At 42.5% G+C, this 22,220-nt stretch overlaps 1 protein-coding gene across 5 annotated transcripts in view; it reads right to left on the reverse strand.

Annotated features, from left to right (window-relative positions):
• Positions 1–22,220, reverse strand: part of CTNNAL1 (catenin alpha like 1) — a 156,055-nt gene that overhangs the window by 76,624 nt on the left and 57,211 nt on the right. For all 5 annotated transcript variants that reach the window (XM_039526467.1, XM_039526466.1, XM_039526463.1 and 2 more), the window contains exons 4-6: positions 14,879–14,998; positions 1,292–1,381; positions 811–981 (exon numbers count right to left, since the gene is read on the reverse strand). In XM_039526467.1, the coding sequence (XP_039382401.1) occupies positions 811–981; positions 1,292–1,381; positions 14,879–14,998 (381 nt within the window). The remainder of the gene's footprint in view (positions 1–810; positions 982–1,291; positions 1,382–14,878; positions 14,999–22,220) is intronic.

Here is a 22,220-nt window from a genome sequence, read left to right on the forward strand (position 1 = left end):
TTAACTAGAATCCAGCTCCATTTCTCTGGCCAGCTAGCAATGCGCTTGATGCAGGACTTGATCTTACTGCTGGCCATTCAAATACATGCTGGCATTGACTGTGTTTCCAGTGGAGCAGTCCATGTGGAAGTGAAGGGTTAAATGCCAAACAGCTGCATTTGAACTGGGAGGTTGCTCTCAGTTCCTGGGAAGTGAGTTGAAAGCTTTGGGATTGAAGGTCTAGGAACACAGCTACAGAGAACTGGGGGATATCGTTGTTGGACTCTCCAAACCTGAATGCGGCAACCTGGACTTGACCTAGCAGCCACATAGCAATGCCTGAGGCTTTGAATCATTTCAAGGGGGACTGAGGCTCTGACACACACCTACCCCCCGCTAGCAGGGTCTGTTGGTCTGAGTGAATGATTTCAATGTGGACAGAAGCAGGGCTTGGCCTTAAACCTGTGTCAGAGCCAGGGGTTAGTGAGTGCAGACATACACTCCTAGGCGGCCCAGATAGTGGGGTGAGTTGAGAGCAGCACTTCAACATAGCATATAGATCTGAATACATTTTGATCTACTCCCCTGCGTGTTGGAAGTGGTTGGAATATTAGCAGATGATATACAGTGGCAGTATCAGACAAACCATAACCATCTTTTTTCAAGCTATAATGAGCTTCTGGGAGCTCTTTGCAAGGCCTGATATTGGAAACTGCCACTCATTCAAGGTGCAGAGAAATTAGTTTCCCATTGTACATATGTATTTTTTAAATTTATGTTGTAATCACATTATTTTAAGTCATAGAATAATAATACTATCTTTATCCTTACCTTGAATTCTTTGATGCTTGTATATATACTTATGGCGGCCATTTCATTCTCTCTACTGGGTCTAGAGTCAGTTACGATCTCTATTACCTGCTCCAAAGCTAATCTCATTCGGTGAAACACTCCTTCTTTGTTTAAACGAGCAGATTCACAGTCAGGATGCCTCAGACATGTCTTTAAAAATAAAATTTAATATATTACCCAAAAGTCCATGTGTAGTATAATGAAATAAATACTCATTTCCATACCCAGCCTAAGGCAAAAATGTGTAATGTTATTACAAATTCCTTCAATTAACTTACTATTGCATATGGCAACATTTTTAGCATTACTCATGGAAAAGCCTCTCCCCAACATCATTTTACATTCAAATTTCTTTTGTTGCAATCTTTATAAATATAGCTGTGGAAACAGCATTACCTTATTCTGCCAACTACTATAATCTGTGGTTCACCAACACTGAGTAAAGTACGTGAAGTCTTACCTTTGAAGCAGTGAGAAGCATCATGGTGCATTTCTCAAGAACAGCCCTAGCTGCTGCCATTCTAGCTTTTTTCTTTTCATCCTTTAAATCCTATGTAAAGAAAATGAAAACACTAAGTATTCTTGGATGATAGCTGAAGAAATTAGCTACTTATAAAGAAAGAAAAGGACCAACCAAAAGGAAAAAGTTGTCTTTTTTTTAAGCTGCTTTATGATGTGTGAGTCTTGAAATATCAGTCTATTCCCAACAGACAACTTCTTGGAAATCTAGAGTACATGCAGAATTATTATATCACAAAATACAAAAGAATGAAACCTGAGCAACTGAAGGGTAAGACATTTTATTTCGGACTATTTGAAAACTATATTTTATTTCTGTTAACAATCATTTGAGTCAAACTCCTGAAAGAAAAGGTCTCTGATATATTCAATATCCCAGATCCTCCAGCTATGTCCTAAGAAAGCTCCCACTCCTTTAATTTGCTAATCCAAAGGAGTCCTCTTGAATAAAACAGGAAGGCAAGACATGACATTTCTAATGTAAAAACCAAGCAAAAAAATCCATCCCAAAATAAAACGGTGTGCAGAGAAGTGAGAGGGAAAGGCAGAGGGAGAAATCAGATCCTCAACACATCATAAAGCAAACAAAAAGCATAAACCCTGTGCTTTTTTGTTAGGTCACCTTTGAAAAGCTTGCCAAACCAAAAAATGAGAAATCTTTATAAAGAAAGATGCTATAAAATTATTCTTCTTTTAAAAAGAATAATAGTATTGTGTAATTACAACCTTGGGGGTTAAAATATTAAGTGCATAAAATTTTACTTGATGAAACACTTAACTGGCTTTGCTAGAAACCAATCTATTTGTACAGAGAGGAACTCAGTAGTAGCAGAAATTTGTCAGGAACTTCCCCAGAGAGGGATGTGTGTCACTTAGCCCATGGAAAGTAAGCCCTGCAAGAGGAGAGAATTTGAGAGCTATGAGCTGGACAGAGGAAAGATGCTCAAGACACATTAAAGTCATTACAAGAGCAAAGAGTTAAAGATGAAAAAAGTCTTTCACACATCAGCAGAACTCAGTTGCAGTGGGTCTTAATCTTTAAAGAACTGAGAGCCCTTTCATCACTCCAGCTCAAATACTCTTAAATTCTTCTTTGAGCAGATGATCATGTGGGTACTCAACCGTAGGCTGTACGCTTGCCTGTGAACTCTCCAATGGAAATTGTAAATAGCAGCATCCACAAGCCTATGCCTGCACAGTGCAGCACCTAGTGCTCCCAGGCCAGGGCATATAGCTAGGTGCAGACTCACCACTGCTCCAACTCCTTCTCAACCACCTGCGGCTCAAAATAGAGCAACTGCTGCAGAATGCTGCTTCCTACATACTTTTTCACCTTTCTTACTTATTTGCTTCAATGATTATTTAATTATTTTTTTCTAGTTTTGTTAATTTTTCTTAGTTGTAGCACAATTTTGTGCCGGGGGTGTGTGTGTGACAGTCTCATGGGGTGCCGTCTGGAACTGAGGTACCACTGAGCCCCCCAACCCACTCACCCTATAATGCTGTGACAAGCTGCAGACATGCTCCCAGTCTCTCACTTTCACCAGACACACCCAGCTGTAGTAACATGCAGACAGGCTTTCTGACCAGCCCCTGCATGGGAAGGCTATACAGCTAGGGCACTTACCAGCTTCTCAGGTGCACACCCCCTCTGGAAGGTAAACCACAAATTATACTGTCTTGTGGCTGCACAGTGAACTGTACAGTGTAAGCTCATGAAATTCACCCTCTCCCTCAGTGTTGAGAGGAATATTCATAGCTTTCTGCCCCAAGTTATGAATTCCACACTCTGGTTTTAGACAAAAACAAGTTTATTAACTACAAAAGTTAGATTTTAAGTGATTATAAGAGATAGCAAACAGATCAAAGCAGATTACCTAGCAAATAAACAAAAACACAATCTAAGCTTAATATACTAAAGAGATTGAATACGAAAGTATCAAATTCTTACTCTAAATGATGATTTAAGTCAGTTGCTGACATTCTTAAAGGGCAAGCTGCACTTGCTTGCAGCTTAAAGCCCCATTCCCTTCATAAATCCCTCTAGCCTCAGTTCAGCCCTTCCCCGCCAGTTCAGTCCTCTTTCCTCAGGTGTTTTCAGGAGTCTCTTTGGGCAGGGAGTCAGTGAAGAACCACGACGATGTCACTCCCCTGCCTTAAATAGCTTTTGCATATGGCGGATACCCTTTGTCTCCAAGCTTAGTTCCCACACCTTTCAGTGGAAAAACACTGGTATTCCAAGATGGAGACCAGTGTCATGTAACTTGGTCACATGTCCCTTTAGGGTCACAGCAGCCATAACTTAGAGGCTGTTTGTAGTGTCCTCAGGAAGGCTCCCCAGTGGGAGATTCGCTTCTTCTAAAACCTATTGTTCTCCCTAATGGCCCTTCCTAGCCAACTATCTAGACTGATTGCATTCTGCCTAATGGGCATACCCCAGGAGCAAACACATTTGTAATCGATGCACAGACAATATTCCTAACTTCAGATACCAAAATGATACATGCATACAAATAGGACAATCATACTGAGTGAATCATAATCTTTTCAATGATATCTTACATACCTCTCCTCATAGTTATGCCATAATCATATCATAACAATATCTCTATGAAAATCACCGCTGCTCCAACTCCTTCTCAACAACCTCAGGCTCAAAATAGAGCAACTGAAGAATGCTGCTTCCTAGCTGATTTTTCACCTTTCTTACTTATTTGCTTCAATAATTCTATTTATTTTATTATTTTTTCTAGTTCTGTTAATTTTTCTTAGTTGTAACACAATTTTGTGCTTGCGGGGCTCCCCCTTCCTAAATTTCTTGACCTTGCAGGCTTTGTGGTCTATGGCACTCTCCTGGACTATGCCTAAGGCCTCAAGGTTCAAGTCTTATTAAACCTGCCCACAAATCTTTTCCTCATAGCAACAAGCACTCCAGCTGTCTACACGGCCTTGAAGAATCTCATATCCCATCCAAACGCAAAGTCTACACGGAGTTTAAGGGCAGGTCCCACAAGGATAGAGGCGCTAGACTCAAGCTCTTCCCAACAGAATGCTCCTTATCTCCCACGGGGTCTGATTCCCTCCCCCTGCCCAGTACATAGGGCTCAACCTCTCAGGCCATACCAGTGACTTCCAGTGCTCTGGGGCAGTTTCAGAGATGAAGGCCACTAAGAGAAGAAAACTCCTTTTTCCCCACCAAAGACTCTTGAAAGAGGAGTAAGTCACCTCTTATAGCAGACTAATGGGTACAGCCTAGGCTCCAGCTGACTCTAGTACCAAGATTTTGGTACCACCTAGATGTCGTCTCAATTGGAGAAATCAATGAAGCAGCACCAAGAGGCATCTTCCTCTGTATCATGTGACACCCCTAGGCAGTGAGATTCATCTAAGACCAGAGACTCTTAAGAAGACCACTTCAAGGGCACTGGTACAGACATCCTCTTGGAGCCAGAGAGACTATTCATTCAGACCAACTGCTGGATCTCTCAGTACCATCTTCTTCTTGACATAACCACTCTAAGCACTGAGACATCACCTCATCCACCTCTCCACTACCACATGTATCTCTAGCCCTGCAACCATCCCCATTTCAGGCCCTGGTACCGCCTTAGGCTCCTACTGCTCATTATCATAGCCCTCCAATGCCCTCCAGATTTCTTTCTCCCAAGGATCCCATCTCAGATGAACTGCAGTACCCTCTCCAAAGGGGCACTGTAAGAGACTCTTCTCCACTGCCACTTCAACAGGTGGTTTCTGAACCCTTATTCGCAAAAACAAGACCTGATTCACTGCCTCCAGTACCAGTACCGATGCCCAAAGACTCATTATTCAACCTGGAAGATGACATCCTCAGAATTTGAGGTTTTCATACAGGGCTCTATCTCAACAGTTACCACACCACGCCTCTAGAGACATACTCTGAGGAAGACTTTCTAGACCCAGCAGATGGCCTAGGTTCCCTGAGCACAAATACCTGTGGGGATCCTTCCCCTATCCACCTCTACAGTGGGACTACCAGAATGCCTAGCTAGGTTATGGCATCCAACCTTACAGGGTACCAGCCTACAAGAAACAACAACAGAAACACCTGCCAGTACTGCAACAGCCACTGGCACTGCAAAATAGCCCACCAATACTGAATGTTTCCCTGGTACCTGAGGAGATTCACGAGGAGCGAGAGCCACCAAACAAAGGGTCACCCCCTTCACCCATGTCTTCCTTATCCTTGACAAGGCAATGATGCTGCCGCTGCCATCGCCTTCTTATGCAGATGACTTTAGGGCCTTCCAGGACTTAATGAAGTGGTTAGCGGAACCCCATCCAGATTCCACTGGAGGACGTACAGGAGCCTCAACATTCCCAGGTGGACATTTTACATATCATCCCCCTAGAGTAAGATATTCCTACCCATCAATGAGGCACTGTCATCACCAGCATGTAATCTATGACACTATCCCATCTACTTAAAAGAGTCGGATAAAAATATTACGTTCCAGTCAAGGGAATGGAGTATTTCTCCTCTCATTGCCCCCCAACTCTTTGGTTGTAGACATGGTCAAGGATTGTCAAGCCCGCTTCAAATTCTCTCCTTCTGAGGTGGTGTCTAAACACATAGATTTCCTGAGTAGGAAAAGCTGTTTGTCAGCTGCTCATCGATTTCAAGTCACGAACTACCAGACCTTGATGGTAAAATATGATTTTTAACAACTATTCAAAGTTTGCTCATTTTCTAGAACAACTGCCACAAGACCAAAAGGAACAATTTCCAGCCCTCATTTCAGAGGCTCAGTTGACTGCTAAAGCTTCCCTGTAGGCTACGCTCAGGGACACTGACATGGCTTCACAGTCCTTAGCCACCATTCTAGTACCATTTGCAACACGTCTACAAAGCACCAGAAAAGGATTACCCTCCTCTACAACCACCCAGCCTGCACCTTTCTCTAAGTGATTATTTTAACAATATGGTCAAAGGCCTCAAACAATCTTTTCCTACAGACCTACTAACTGCACCATTCTGCCATCTATCCTCCTCCTAGAGACTGCCCATTCCATTCCCTACATACCTGGGAGCTTATCACCACAGACAAGTGGATTCTAGGATACTCCATTCATTGCCATTCTATCCCACCCACCCTCCCTTTCTTTCTTCCTCTTCAGGGATCTCTCTCACAAAGATCTTCTAATGCAAGAAGTCCAATCTCTCCTGCACTTAGGGGCAATCAAGCTATTTCCTTCTCAATTTGTTGGAAAGAGTTTCTATTCCAAATATTTCCTGGTTCTCAAAAGAGGTGACGGTTGGAGGCTGATATCAGATCTCAGGAATCTGAACACCTACATCCTATTACAGTACTTCAGGATGGTGATGCTAGCTACCATAAACCCACCCAGAGAACCAGGGGGCTGGTTTGTTGCCCTCCACCTCCAAGATGCCTATTTTCATGTGTCTGTTCATCTCTCACTCAAGCATTCTTTGCTTTTTGCAATGGGCTCAGAACATTACCAATATCGTGTCCTTCCCTTGGGATATCCATGGTCCTAAGGGTCTTTGTGAAGATCCTCTCAGCAATAGCATCTCACCTGTGCTAGTGGGGCATCACATTTTTTCCATAGCTGGACGACTGGCTCCTTAGAGGCCGCTCCACCCAAGAAGCCCAGTCAGCAACGACCAAGGCCGTAGCCCTATTACAGTTTCTGGGTCTCTGCATCAATCTAAAAGAAGTCTACGTAAATAGTGTCCAGCAGATAGGGAGTCTAGCGCAGCCCTGATGAAGTCTAACCACCAGGGTTTACCAGCCTGAGGACAGATTTTCCACTACACCCAACCTGAACTCTGCTCTACAGCACAACCCCCAAACAACTACAAGGGCCTGTCTACAATCCTAGGTCACATGTCAGCTTCCATGTTCATTATACCACATGCAAGACTGCATCTCAGATGCCTTCAGGCCTGGCTAAGGCCTACATACACCTCAAAGAGACACAATCTTTCCAAATGAATCCCTGTGCCTCCATAGGTACTAGACTCTCTCAGGCACAGGAAACACCCCCTGAATAGGAATCCCATTTTCACATCTACCACTTTCGAAACTTCTCATCACAAACACTTCTCTCTTGAGTTGGGGTGGGGGAGTACATGAACGGGGTGCCAGAGCACAGGGCAAATGATCCCCATAAGAGATATCATTCCACATCCACATCCTGGACCTAAGTGCAGTCTGCTATGCATATCAGCACTTCCTTCATGACACAGCAGGCACCTCTATCGGGGTAATGTTGAGGACAACAGGACAGCTATGTACTATGTAAACCAACGAAGAAGAGCAAGATCACAGAATATCAGAGTTGGAAGGGACCTCAGGTCATCTAGTCCAACCCCCTGCTCAAAGCAGAACCAATCCCCAACTAAATCATCCCAGCCAGGGCGTTGTCAAGCCGGACCTTAAAAACCAATAAGGAAAGAGATTCCACCATCTCCCTAAGTAAACCATTCCAGCGCTTCCCCACCCTCCTAGTGAAAACGTTTTTCCTAATATCCAACCTAAACCTCCCCAACTGCAACTTGAAACCATTATTCCTTGTTCTGTCATCTGCCACCACTGAGAACAGTCTAGATACATCCTCTTTGGAACCCCTTTTCAGGTAGCTGAAAGCAGCTATCCAATCCCCCCTCATTCTTCTCTTCTGCAGACTAAATAATCCCAGTTCCCTGAGCCACTCCTCATAAACCATGTGCTCCAGCACCCTAATCATTTTGTTGCCCTCTGCTGGACACTCTCCAATTTTTCCACACCCTTGTTGTAGTGTGGGGTCCAAAACTGGACACATTACCCCAGATGAGGCCTCACCAACGCCGAATAGAGGGGAATGATCACGTCTCTTAATCTGCTGGCAATGCTCCTACTTATACAGCCCAAAATGCTGTTAGCCTTCTTGGCAACAAGGACACACTGTTGACTCATATCCAGCTTCTCATCCAATGTAACCCCTAGGTCCTTTTCTGCAGAAGTGCTGCCTAGCCACTCGGTCCCTAGTCTGTACCAGTGCATGGGATTCTTCCGTCCTAAATGCAGGACTCTGCACTTGTCTTTGTTGAACCTCATCAGATTTCTTTTGGCCCAATTCTCTAATTTGTCTAGGTCCCTCTGTATCCTATCCCTACCCTCCAGCGTATCTGCCACTCCTCCCAGTTTAGTGTCATCTGCAAACTTGCTGAGGATGCAATCCACGCCATCCTCCAGATCATTAATGAAGATACTGAACAAAACTGGCTCCAGGACTGACCCCTGGTGCACTCTGCTTGATACCGGCTGCCAACTAGACATGGAGCCATTGATCACTACCCATTGAGCCCGACGATCTATCTACCTTTCTATCCACGTTATAGTCGATTCATCCAGCCCATACTTCTTTAACTTGCCAGCAAGAATACTGTGGGAGACCGTACCAAAAGCTTTGCTAAAATCAAGGAATAACACGTCCACTGGTTTCCCCTCATCCACAGACCCAGTTATCTCATCATAGAAGGCAATTAGGTTAGTCAGGCATGACATGCCCTTGGTGAATCCATGCTGACTGTTCCTGATCACTTTCTTCTGCTTGAAGCGCTTCAAAATTGATTCCTTGAGGACCTGTTCCATGATTTTTCCAGGGACTGACGTGAGGCTGACTGGCCCGTAGTTCCCCGGATCCTCCTCCTTCCCTTTTTTAAAGATGGGCACTACATTAGCCTATTTCCAGTCATCTGGGACCTCCCCTGATTGCCATGAGTTTTCAAAGTTTCCCAATTCTTACTTGCAGAACCACCAAGGCTGTGGAACTGGTGTCTCTTCCATCACTTAGAAAGCTCTGCAATTCATTTACTGGGCCTTTAGAACACAGTGGAAGACTCAATGAGCAGGAGCTCCCATCAGGACCACAAGTGGGAGCTAACAGCTCCTACTTCCACAGAATCTGTCACACCTGAGGCCTCCCGAATGTAAACCTCTTTGCAACCTCAAATGTGAAATGTTGCCTTTTCTGGTCCAAGGAAGGATGCAGCCAGAGCTCCATGGGAGATGTCCTGCTGGTACCTTGGTCCTGCATTCTGCTCTATGCTCATACACCTATACCTCCAATCCTGAGGACCTCAATCAAACTGAAGCAAGAAAGGGCAATGGCTATTTTGATTGCACCTTCTTGGCTGAAACAAGTGTGGAACTCACATCTGCTTCATCTCTCTGTGGTGATGCCTCTCTGCCTTCCCTTTGGAGGGACTGGTGGGGGAGAGAATCTCCTGTCACAGAATTCCAGCACCCAGAACCATCCCAACCTCTTATCTCTGAACCTGATAGCGTGGCTCCTCAGCGGTTCTTGGGCATAGAGTTGAACTGCTCAGCTAATGTTCTGTCAGTCCTCTTGTGTAGCAGGAAACCTACTACTCATAAGACTTATCTGCAAAAGTGAAAACACTTTCATTCCTGGTGCTGTCACCACTCTTTGCAAGCCTCAGAAGTGCTACTCTCAGTGATCCTATATTACCTGTTGGACCTAAAGGCACAAGGTCTGTCAATGAATTCAGTTAGAGTACACCTGGCCACCATTACAGCCTTCCACTCACCTATCAAAGGGGTTTCAGTCTTTGCCAGTCTAACCATGGCAACTTCCTTACAGGTTTATACACTTTATTCCCTCTTACCCAGAACTCTGCACCTCTATGGGATCTCAAACTGGTCCTCAACGCCTTGAGGAATGGCCCCCTTTTGTGCCAATTGCTACCTGCTCACTCTCCTATCTCTCCCTCAAGACTTCATTCCTGATAGCCATCAACTTGGCCAAAAGAATGGGCGATTTAAGGGTACTCATAGAAGACCTACCATACATCATCTTCTGCTGTGACCAGGGCATGCTGCGCCCCCATCCTCAATTCCTTCCTAAAGTCTAGGTGAGATTTCATATCAACCAAGAGATCCATTTACCAGTATTTTATCCTAAGCCCCATACCTCAAGGGAGGAAGATATTCTCCACAAATTAGATGGTGAGAGCCCTCCACAGATGTCAAGATGAATGGATGGCCAATTTCCACTCAAACTGACATTACGCAGGGTACAGTCTGGACTGATGAATAGCTGCATCCCCTCAGTTCTCCAACCCGGGATGCCTTTTACTGTTTTGCTGTGATAACTACCATTCCTGGTCTGTGCGCGCACAGCCTCCAGCATGCAAGTTACTCCCAGTTATATTGTGTGAGTGCTATTGCCACCCACTAATGAATTACACTGCAGAGCAACACAAGCGAATTCCCAGTCCCAGACTTTCCCCAGAAATGTGCATCCTGTACTGCCCAGCCCTCTCCTGGACAATACAAGCTCATATAAAATCTATCATTTTATTAATAGAAAATGATATGCACAAATCCTGTAATACCAGATGAAGTTTCCCAAACACTTCAATCCAGACACACTGCTTTAGATAAAACAATAAAACAAGTTTATTAACAAAAAAAGATAGATTTTAAGTGATTACAAGTAATGAGGCATAAAAGTCAGAATTGGTTACAAGAAAATAAAAGTAAAACACAACTAATGCCCAACTTGACAAGCTAAGTGAATTAAAAGCAAAGTCTCTCTCACCATATGTTCCAATAGTCTTACTGGCTGAATTTCGTTCAGACAGGACCCACCCCCAGTCCAAAGCTGTTTCCTTTGTTCTTCAAGTACTGTGGATGCCACAGATACAGAGAAAGGGAGGAATAATTTGGGGCATCTCCTTTTATAGTTCTTTATCTTCTTCGAGAATCATCACCAGCAGAGGTTCAGGAGAGAGCATGTCTGTGTGGATGGGAACCCCAAGCTGTTTCTTTGTCAAGATGTAGATTTTCACTCACATCTTTCCTGCCAAAGAACGGCCACTTAACCAACTGATGGTCCATTTGATTTTGTTGACAACTGGCTGAGACGCTGGTTAGCCTTTTTTCCTCTGGGGAACTGGTTTGTAGCTGCTCCCCCGAGATTTGGAACATGTATTAGTAATACCATACAGAGGAATCGTATAACTTTATGTGCAATGTTGTTACACATTTAACCAGGACAATAATGATCAGCAAATTATGAGTTTTTCAAATGATATCTCATAAGGCACAAAATTTATCATAGTCCTGCAATATAAGTGCATATAGGTGTACAGACTGTCACAGTGGGTATCACATGGTATCTGAATTTACTATGAAACTGATGGGATACATCACCCTCAAATTGACAGTCCACTCCACTAGGACTCAGTCCTTCTCTATAGCTCTCCTTTGGGATGCTGCCATAGCAGAAATCTGCAGGGCTGCATCCTGGTCCTCAGTTCACACGTTTGCCAAACACTACATGATCATACCTGCATCCAGAGGTGACAATATCTTTGGTGATGCAGTCCTCTGAACTGTCTTGAATTCGCCTCCTTAGCACCCGACTCCACACTGACATGCTGCATGGGAGGCTCCTTTGGTGAAGCACCCATAGGGACATACACTCCAAGGAGAGGTTACTTACCTGTACAGTAACTTGAGTTCCTCAAGATGTTTTGTCCCTCTGGGTGCTCTATCTTTCTGCCCTCCTTCTCATCTGCTGTGGAGTCTTCCAGCCACCATAGCTGAGAAGGAACTGGACAGGCCATGGGTCCAAGCCTCTCCATATGACCTCACCTGGGAACATGAGGCAATCCACTGTGGACACTGCTATTTACAATCTCCAGTGGAAGGTGCACAGGCCCACACACATTCTATGGTGGAACACTACCGTGATAAAACACCTTGAACTCAAGTTACGGTACAGGTAAGCAACCTCTCCTCCTTTTCTCCAGCTGCTGAGTTGCATTAAAGAAGAGAAGGAAGTCTTAGGAATTCTGCAGGACAGCAACAAAGACTTCTTCCCTTTAGAACTCAGGCACCTGATTCTATAGCAAATGACATTATGTACTCGGCATTTTTTAGGCAATTGCGACAAGCTTAACCCTACTGAAAAATGTATCCACATAGAATATAAAGGAAAGTCACTATCTTTATAATTCTGCCTCTCTGATGTTATCTTGCAGGATTCTCACATTTAGTCTTAGTCCTCTAGTATGAGGCAAGCAGAACTCTACCAACTCTAAAAGATTTTTGTGAGCATAAAAGGGCCGCCATCCCCTTTATAAGGGCAATCATTCTCTGCTTATGGTAATGCAACACAAAGCTTAAACACCACACTTGAAACTTTCCAGATAATTCCTGATTTAGCAGGAAAAGAAGGCTCCTGTGATATACTAAGGATTGAATCAGAAGGCAATCCAGAAATAAGAAAGAGATGGCAAGCTACAGAAGGAACCCTTTCACTGACCGGGTAACAGAATTGACTGTCAGGCTTCAAGAATTGCTAGAGTCAAGCTCTGTGGTCACTACCACAGCTCTTCAAAGTTTTATTGCTCTGAGTGTAGAGTTCTGCCTGTCTCACAGCAGCGAGCTGAGACAAAGCAGTCAGAATCCTACAATAATGGTATCTTTAGGGATTTTAACTCCATTCTGTTTTTAACTTTCAGGGCTCATTTATTTACGCAAATTCTAAACTTTGATTTTTTTTTAAATGTGTCTACAACTTTTCCAGTTACCAATATTTAGTAAGTATTATGTAAATACTGTCCTGTCAACATGAAAAATATGAAAGCAATTTCTTCAAAAAACAAAATGTAAGTTTTCCCACATTACTTAGAAAACACTTAAAAAGGCAGGAAACAAATTTTAAAAAGAGAAATGTACTGATGCTAACCAAAAGGTACTTACATCTGTGAAATCACTTTATGTTTATGTTGCATTCCTTTACCTCAACACTTATTGGTATTGAAGTGCATTTAGACTATAAGCTCTTTAGAGCAAGGACAGTCTCTGCTAGGAAAATGACCCATTTCTGATAATGGTTCTCCTCAAAAGGTGTTAAGATTATTTGGCTTCTAGTAAAGTTGAAACAAAATCATTTTCAGCATCCTTACAGAAAGAACGAGATGCAGTGTTCCATCAGGACGCTAACACGCTCATAATTGTTACGTAAACAGTTTTGACCTGTCTTTAGTAGCAGCTGAGTAGAGCACAGCTTTAAAAAAATGTGAATTACTTTTGAAATTCTGCATCCACACCCCTGCACACAGTACATGTGTTAAATTTGTATGTCTAATGTCAAGCTACTGACTAAGGCCCCAACCCTTTAACTGCACCCGCATCCATAGACTTCAGACTTCAACAGGGCTCCTTGTGGACATAAGGGTTTGCCAGAGTGGATCCCTTTGCAAGATCTAGCTGTAAAAAAAACAAAGTACTACTATGCTTAGCATAATTCTACAATAATTATCACAAATCAAGTAATGTTCAATAGTCCAATCACTGTATAGTTTTCTGAATAGCAAAAGTGTAAATACCTCCAAACTAGTTTTCACTAAGCTTCTGGAAAAGTGTTCACATTTAATCATAATAAGCCTTGATCATGGTAATAGTTAAGCAAGTGTTGAGGGGACAGACAGACAGAAAGAAAAAGAAAGAAAACGAAAAAGAAAAAGAAAAAAGTGCTTTATGACAAGATTGTATTTCATCAGCCAGAAGTTATGGGCTTGATGCAAGAATTACTGAGTGAAATTAACTGGCCTGAGTTAGGCAGATAGTCAGATAAATCATCATAATGGTCCTTTCTGATCTTAAAAAACTATTAAACAAATGCAGGACACAAGGTCACGCTTCTAGAGTACATTAAAGGAAACAATGCCTTGTGTCTCTGAGGGCTAGTCTACACTTACAGTTCGAACTGATAGTTGCAGCTGGAGTTAGATTCTTAGTGTAGACCAGGCCTGAGATGTTGACATTTCACCTTGAGAACAATGAACATACTTAAAGTTTTGCACACACGCCTAGTGTTATTAAACATAATGAAAACACCGACAGTGATGTTTCCCCCCGATAAAACTACTAGACAGCAGCATATTGAAGCCCGAACTACAAAATGACCATTTCAGGAAAGAGGCCTGGCTTCCTTATATTCCTTCAAAACAGTTGCTGATGGATTAAAGCAGAATTAAACATCAGTGATCAGGCCACGTTCTCCAAAGAAACTCAAAATTTTGCAATAACTTCAGCAAGAAATACACAAAGATCACAATCTTCGTTTGATTGCTGAGAAGGTGTCCATCTGTGTTACATGCAAGGTATTAAGTAACAAGAACATGGAGTTAAGCACCTGTTTTGGCAGCTTTCAAATGATAAAATACTGTCAATTTGGTTATCAGATGCCAGAGCAGGCTATTTACATAACTCCTCCCCTTGCTTTTGGAAAGTGATTCGCTAAGAATGGCGTGCCTCAGTGAGAGGAGGGGAGAGAAAACTGGGTTTTGGAAACATCTGCAGGATAAAGATACAAGTATTCATGGTTTTTTGTAGCCACACCACGATCATTTTTCTTTAAAAAAAGAATCCAGACTCCACTGTTGAATAGAGCCAAAAGTCAAAGTTACTTGGAATAAACCTTGAAGCTTTTCATCAGTACTTACATTTTGTCGGTCTCCAGTTAAATGGGCGAACTCCACCATTTCATTTCCAAACTGACTGAATATTTGCACAAACTCTTGAAAACTACTCACTTTCTCTAGCTGTTCCATTGTTGCAAGAACCTGTAATATGTTGAAGAAAATAGTTATGATGGCTATTGGTAACCTGTAAAACTGCAGTAGAGTAAGATAAAATTCCTAAAAGTATAGAAAGTGTTGTGCAGAAGCTTCTAAAGCAGATTTTTGTACTTTTACATATTAAGCTACATTTTATCTATTAATGAATAGTAATTATTTACTTTCTTAATGTCATCTTTTACAAAGCTTTTCAATAAAACTGCACCTTTGGTAAACAGAGAAGAAGGAAATTTGACTAACAAATGCTATTAGTCAAGAGACAGAGTGCTTGGATTACACAGATAGATAAATTGGGTTATGTAGGACCATTATTTCAAGTGTTAGAAATGAAGAAAGAGGTGGTAAAAAGCTCTTTTCTTATAGATGGAAAAATATTTTAATCATTCTGTTTCACTCAAAATATGAGACCTATTCGTTCTGAAAGCCAACACCATTTTATATTCCCTTTCCTCTCAGAACAAAACCATTTCTCTTTTCTCCCACTATCTGAAGAAATAAGTTTTAGAAGATCCAGTTTACCTATTTTTAAAAAGGATTTTCAAAGTCCAAGCATCCTATTTCAGCCCCGTGGCTGCAGGCTTCAGCCCTATGGGAGCACTGGGGCTTGTGGCTCTGAGCTTTAGCCCCGCAGCTCCTGGCGTTAGCCCCATGGGGGGTGTCTGGGCATGGGGCTCCAGGATTCAGCCGACAGCTCCAGGCTTTAGCCTCACAGGAAGCACTGGGGCACCAGTCACGGGGCCCTGCGACCCGCCTGAAGCAGCACACAGCCCCCCACCCTTGTTGAGAACCAATGGTCTAGACTTCAGGGCAGATTTTTAAAAGAATCATAGAAATGTAGGGCTGGAAGGGACCTTGAGAGATCAAAGTCCGGCCCCCTGCACTGAGGCAGGACCAAGTAACTGTAGCCCAGTCTTTTTCTGCTACCCCGCAGAACCTGACGGGAACCATGGTCAGGGCTGGGGCCATAGGCAGAGCAGGGCTGGGCGACACTCCCCCCTTCCCCTCCACACTCCCTGAAAGTTCCTCTGCGCCATCCTGGGGCGGGGGACCCTGCGCCCCACAATTTGGGGACCACTGCCTTAGACCATCCCTTAGAGGTAGTTTTCCAACCTAATCTTAAAAATCTCCAATGATAGGGATTCCATAACCGCTCTAAGCTTATTACAGAGCTTAAGTACTTTCATTCAGAAGAACTTTCTACATATATCAAACCTATATCTCCCATGCTGCAGATTAAGCCCTACCTTCTTGTCCTACCTTTAGTGGACATGGAGAAAAACTGACCACCATCCTTTTTAAAATAGCCCTTAACATATTTAAAGACTTATCAGGTCCCTCCTCAGTCTTCTTTTCTTAAGACTATACATGCCCAGTTGTTGTTTTTTTAACCTTTCCTCATAGGTCAGGGTTTCTGAACACCTTTTATCATTTTTGTTGATCCCCTCTGGACTCAATGTTCCCTCTAATTTTTTCCATCCATTAGCAGAATGATTTTTGCAGCATCAATATCGAGGTAATGTGCAGATGTGCACCACCAATTGACACAAAAAACCTATATATTTTTTAAAAGGTACCAATGGTACATGTGAAGGGGATCGTACAGATTTCCTGGAATCGGACATTTAGGGCCAAATCCTCTGCTGGTGTACAGCCACCAGGATGTCACTGAAACTACTTCGATTTACAGTAGCTGACGATTTGGAATCCTATTAGAACAGCTTCCTTATCACTACTGCAAATGCATAGACTGAAGTCTTATGCACATAACAGGCTTTTCTGAAGGGCAGAAAACAATGAAATCCTATAATGTGCAACCCATATTTCAGGTTGCAGTTCCCTTTGTTCAGAATTTAATTTAGTGGCTGGCCATGCACCGCAGAACCTAAACTGAGATTCTTCACCCAAAGGAAATGAAAACTCTATGGTGTCTTGAAGGTATTTTTGATTTGGTTAAAGGTAGTAATTTGTGGTATTTCACAGTTTTATATAAATCTTGGTTTAGGATGTGGCTCAGACTCAACAAGGTATATATTTTTGGTAGATAAAATACTGCTTATCCCCATAAATCACATGTAAACAGAGGCACCGCAGAACAAAGAACAGAAACATTTAATTGCTGTAATTCAGGATCTCCCTTAGAAAAAAGAGATTTCATGTAAATTACCCAATTCCTATCTTCATGGTTCTTGTCTGACCTATAAAACGGGTTATTAGATTACTGTAGGCACTGCTCAGATGAATGAAAGCAAGGCGATGAGTGTGTGTGTTTAACTTAAATGAAGCTCTCTCTCTCTCTGTATATATATTCTGTAATCCACAACTGAACACCCAAAGTCTGTCAGTTGCAAAATTGCATGGTAGAAATATTTAATAAACAACACATGTGCAATGCACATTACTGATATATTCTTACGTCGGTGCTGCCAGATCTAAAATGTGTAACGTCTGGAGGCCTGGCTGCCTATACAAAGGAACAGCGCTACTCAGGATAATTTATTGGGGAACTATAGAAAAGTGAAAGTGAGAAAAATGCCTGTCTGAGCTGGCTGGGGTTTATGTGGTGACAGGTTGGTGTGTGTGTGTTTAGAAGGAAACTTGGACATCTCTCAGAGGTGAAGCACTCTCCATCTGGAGAAAGTGCCCAGGAGATTTGATAGCGCAAATGACCAGGAGGGGACCGTTTGTCTGTAATAAGGGAACCCAGCAGGGTCCTGGACACAGGATTAGGGGAGCCCAGCAGAGGGGTTCCTGTATGATTTAATCTTAAATCTCTTATTGTGATATCCGGAGAGATCGGGTGCCAAGGAGGACACTGCAGGGCAGAGGCAAAGCAGATATTTTGCGCATGCGTCTCTGCTGCAGGTCTGAGCACTTTCTGAGGGCGAGCTTGGTAGAGCTGTGTGTGTGTGAGCTCCTGTATGGGTGCAGTCAGGAACCTTAGAGGGCAGAAGGGATACTGGGGGGAGAGGCCTCTCTCCCGTCCCCGCTGCAGCCCTGGAGCTGAGGGACAGGTGTTTCTCCTCACTACAGCCCCAAGGCTGGAGCGAGGTGTCACCCCAGCAGACCTACATGCCTCATGCTCCCCATCACCACCCCCCACCTCACCCACTGCTCCCCACCTCACCCTACGCTCCACCATGGCTACACCCGTGTGCACACGCCTGTGCGGCTGTAGTAATCAGGTGCGTGGACCTTGATGGTCTCTTGGGCGGCTACACAGGCACGCACTTTAGAGGGAACAGTTTGGACTTTCTTGGACTTGTCCACATGCTAAGCAGCAGTTCTGCAGAAAAGGACCTGGGGATTATAGTGGATGAGAAGCTGGATATGAGTCAGCAGTGTGCCCTTGACGCCAAGAAGGCCAACGGCATATTGGGCTGTATTAGTAGGAGCATTGCCAGCAAATCAAGGGAAGTGATTATTCCCCTCTATTTGGCACTAGTGAGGCCACATCTGGAGTATTGCATCCAGTTTTGGTCCCCCAACTACAGAAGGGATGTGGACAAATTGTAGAGAGTCCAGTGGAGGGCAATGAAAATGATTTGGGGGCTGGGGCACATGACTTACGCGGAGAGCCTGAGGGAACTGGGGTTATTTAATCTGCAGAAGAGAAGAGTGAGAGGGGATTTGACAGCAGCCTTCAACTACCTGAAGGGGGGGGTTCCATAGAGGATGGAGTTAGGCTGTTCTCAGTGGTGGCAGATGACAGAACAAGGAGCAACGGTCTCAAATTGCAGTGGGGAAGAGGTCCAGGTTGGAGATTACGAAACACTATTTCACTAGGAGGGTGGTGAAACACTGGAATGGGTTACCTATGGAGGTGGTGGAATCTCCATCCTTAGAGGTTTTTAATGCCCAGCTTGACAAAGCCTTGGCTAGGATGATTTAGTTGGTGTTGGTCCTGCTTTGAGCAGGGATTGGACTAGATGACCTCCTCGGTCTCTTCCAACCCTAATCTTCTCTGATTCTATGATCTTTCCTAAAGTGTGGTACCGAGAACTAGATACAGTACTCCAGCTGAATCTTCACCAATGCCGAGTAGAGCAGGACAATTATCTCCCACATCTCACATACAAAACTCCTGTTAATACATCCCAGAGTGACATTAGCCTTTTTGCAGCTGCATCACATTGATGACTCATACTCATGATTCACTATAAGCCCTCGATTTTTTTCAGCTGTACTATTGTCTAGCCAGTTATTCCCTATTTTGTAGCTGAGCATTTGAAGTACTTTGCTCTTGTCTTTACTGAATTTAATCTTGTTGAATTCAGACCAATTCTCCAATTTGTCACGGTCATTTGGAATTTTAATCCTGCCCTCCAAAGTGCTTATAACCCCATTCCCATCTTAGCATCATCTGCCAATTTAATACTTCATTCCATTAATGAAAATATTGACCAGTACCAGACCCAAGACTGGCTCTAATGGGACTTCACTAGATATGCCCTCCCAGTTTGAAAGCAAACCATTGGTAACTACAGTTTTTATGGTCTTTCAAGCAGTTGTGCATCTACCTTATAGTAATTTCATAGACCATATTTCACCAGTTTGCTTATGACAATGTCATGTGAGATTATGTCAAAAGCTTTACTGAAAATCAAGATATATCCAGTGTACTACTTCCCTCCTATCCACTAGGCCAGAAATCCTGCCCAAGAAGGAAAATTATGTTGTTTTGGCATGATTTGTTCTTGAAAAATTCGAGTTGAATAGTCCTTATAACCCTATTATCCTCTAGATGCTTACAAATTGTTTTTTTTAATAGTGTGTTCCAGTATCTCTCCAGGTATCAAACTTAGACTGACTGGTCTATAATGTCTCATGTCCTCTTTGTTCCCCTTTTTAAAGACTGGTACTATGTTTGCTCTTCTCCAGACCTCTGGGCCTCAGTAGTCCTCCATGAGTTTTTAAACATAATTGCTAACAGTACTGAGATTGCTTCAGCTAGTTCCTTAAGGACTCTAGGATGAATTTCATCAGGCCCTACCAATTTGAATATATCTAACTTAGCCATTCTTTCCCTATTTTGGTTTGTGTTCCTTCGCCCTTGATGTTAGTAATTATGCTGAGTATCTGGTCACCATTAATGTTTTTTGTGAAGACTTCAGTAAAATAGGCATTAAACACTTCAGCTTCAAGATGTCCTCAATTTTTAGCTCTCCTTCCCCATTAAGCAGAAGACCTACACTTTCCTTCATCTTTCTCTTGCGCCTAATGTATGAAACTTCTTCTGTTTCCTTGTATGGCTCTTGCTTGGTGTAATTCATTTTGTGCTCTGGTCTTTCTGATTTTATCCCTCCATTCTTGTGCTATTCTTTTGTAATCCTCCTAACCAATTCATCCAAATTTCCACTTTTTGTAAAATTGCTTTTTGATTTTCAGGTCATTAAAGAGCACCTCATGGAGCCATAGTGGCATCTTACTATTTTTCCAATTTTTTCTTTGCATCAACAGAGTTTGCAGTTTTGCTTTTAATATAGTCTCCTTGAAAAACTGCCAACTCCCCTAAACTTTTTCCCTTAGATTTTCTTCCCACCAGTTCTCTGCGTTTGCTGCACTCTGCTTTTTTTGAGGTCAATTATCCTTATTCTGCTGCTCTAACTCCTTCCTTTCCTTAGAATCATGAAAGCTATCATTTCATTATCACTTTCACCCAAATTGCCTTCCACCTTCACAGTTGCCACCAATTCCACCCTGTTGCTCAGAATTAAGTTTAAAATGGTGTCCCTCTGGTTACTTCCTGGCATTCTGAAACAAAAATGTTGTCCCCAATACATTCTAAGAACTTACTGGAAATACTGTGTTTTGCCATATTACTTTTCCAACAGCTCTCTGGGCAGTTGAAGTCCCCCATTACAACCAGATCTTGTGTTTTCAGTATTTCTATTACTTGTTCTAGAAATGCTTCATCCACCTCCCCTTCCCAATTTGGTGGTCTACAATAGACCACTGCCATGATGTCACTGCCCACCCCTTTTTTTAAACCCTTTTTATATCTTTTCACAGAGACTTTCAACTGATCTGCCTCTCACCTCCTTCTGGACCTCAAATCAAGCGCATTATACATCAAGACTGTATACAGCACCTACTCCCTTTTTATCGTGCCTGTTCTTCCTGAACAATTTATACTCCTCTATACCAATATGCCAGACATGAGATTTATCCCACCAAGTCCCTGTGCTGCCAATTAAGACATAGCATTTAGCTTATGTATGAATACTTCCAGCTCTTCTTGTTTAATTCCCATACTTCTTGCTTAGACTTATCTTGGTGTCTTGTGCCATGCAGATCACATTCTCATTTATTTACATATTTGATTGACAAAGATGGTTGACAGCAGTAGGACCATCAATATTCCAAGTAGGAACAGGCATAGTTGAATCTGCTAAGGACTACACTTAGAAAGAAGAATCCTTCAAGTTACTGTCACTAACACAGCAATGGCATCATAGTGTCCACCTTTACAGAACATTTCTAATTTACTAATTTTAATGCATTAACTAGGGCTGTCAATTAATCGCAGTTAACTCACACAATTAACTCAAAAAAATTAATAGTGATTAAAAAAATCAATCATGATTAATCACACTTAATAGAATACCAATTGAAATGTATTTAATATTTTTGGATATTTTTCTACATTTTCAATATTTATTTCAATTACAACACAGAATACAAAGTGCACAGTGCTCACTTTATATGATTTTTTATTACAAATACATGCACTGTAAAAATGATAAGAAATAGTATTTTGCAATTCACCTCATACAAGTACTAAAGTGCAATCTCTTTATCGTGAAAGTGTAACTTACAAATGCAGATTTTTTTTTTGTTACATAACTGCACTCAAAAACAAAACAGTGTAAAACTTTAGAGCCTACAAGTCCACTCAGTCCTGCTTATTCTACCAATTGCTAAGACAAACAAGTTTGTTTACATTGACAGGAGATACTACTGCCTGCTTCTTATTTACAATGTCACCTGAAAGTGAGAACAGGCATTCACATGGTATTTTTATAGCTGGCGATGCAAGACCTTTACATGTCAGATATGCTAAACATTCGTATGCCCCTTCATGCTTCGACCACCATTCCAGAGGACGATTCCATGCTGATGATGCTTGTTAAAAAAAATGTGCCGATTAAATTTTGACTGTACTCCTTGTGAGGAGAATTGTATGTTTCCTGCTCTGTTTCACCTGCAT

This window comes from Mauremys reevesii, linkage group 2 (genome assembly GCF_016161935.1).
Source record: "Mauremys reevesii isolate NIE-2019 linkage group 2, ASM1616193v1, whole genome shotgun sequence".
Lineage (NCBI taxonomy): Eukaryota > Metazoa > Chordata > Testudines > Geoemydidae > Mauremys > Mauremys reevesii.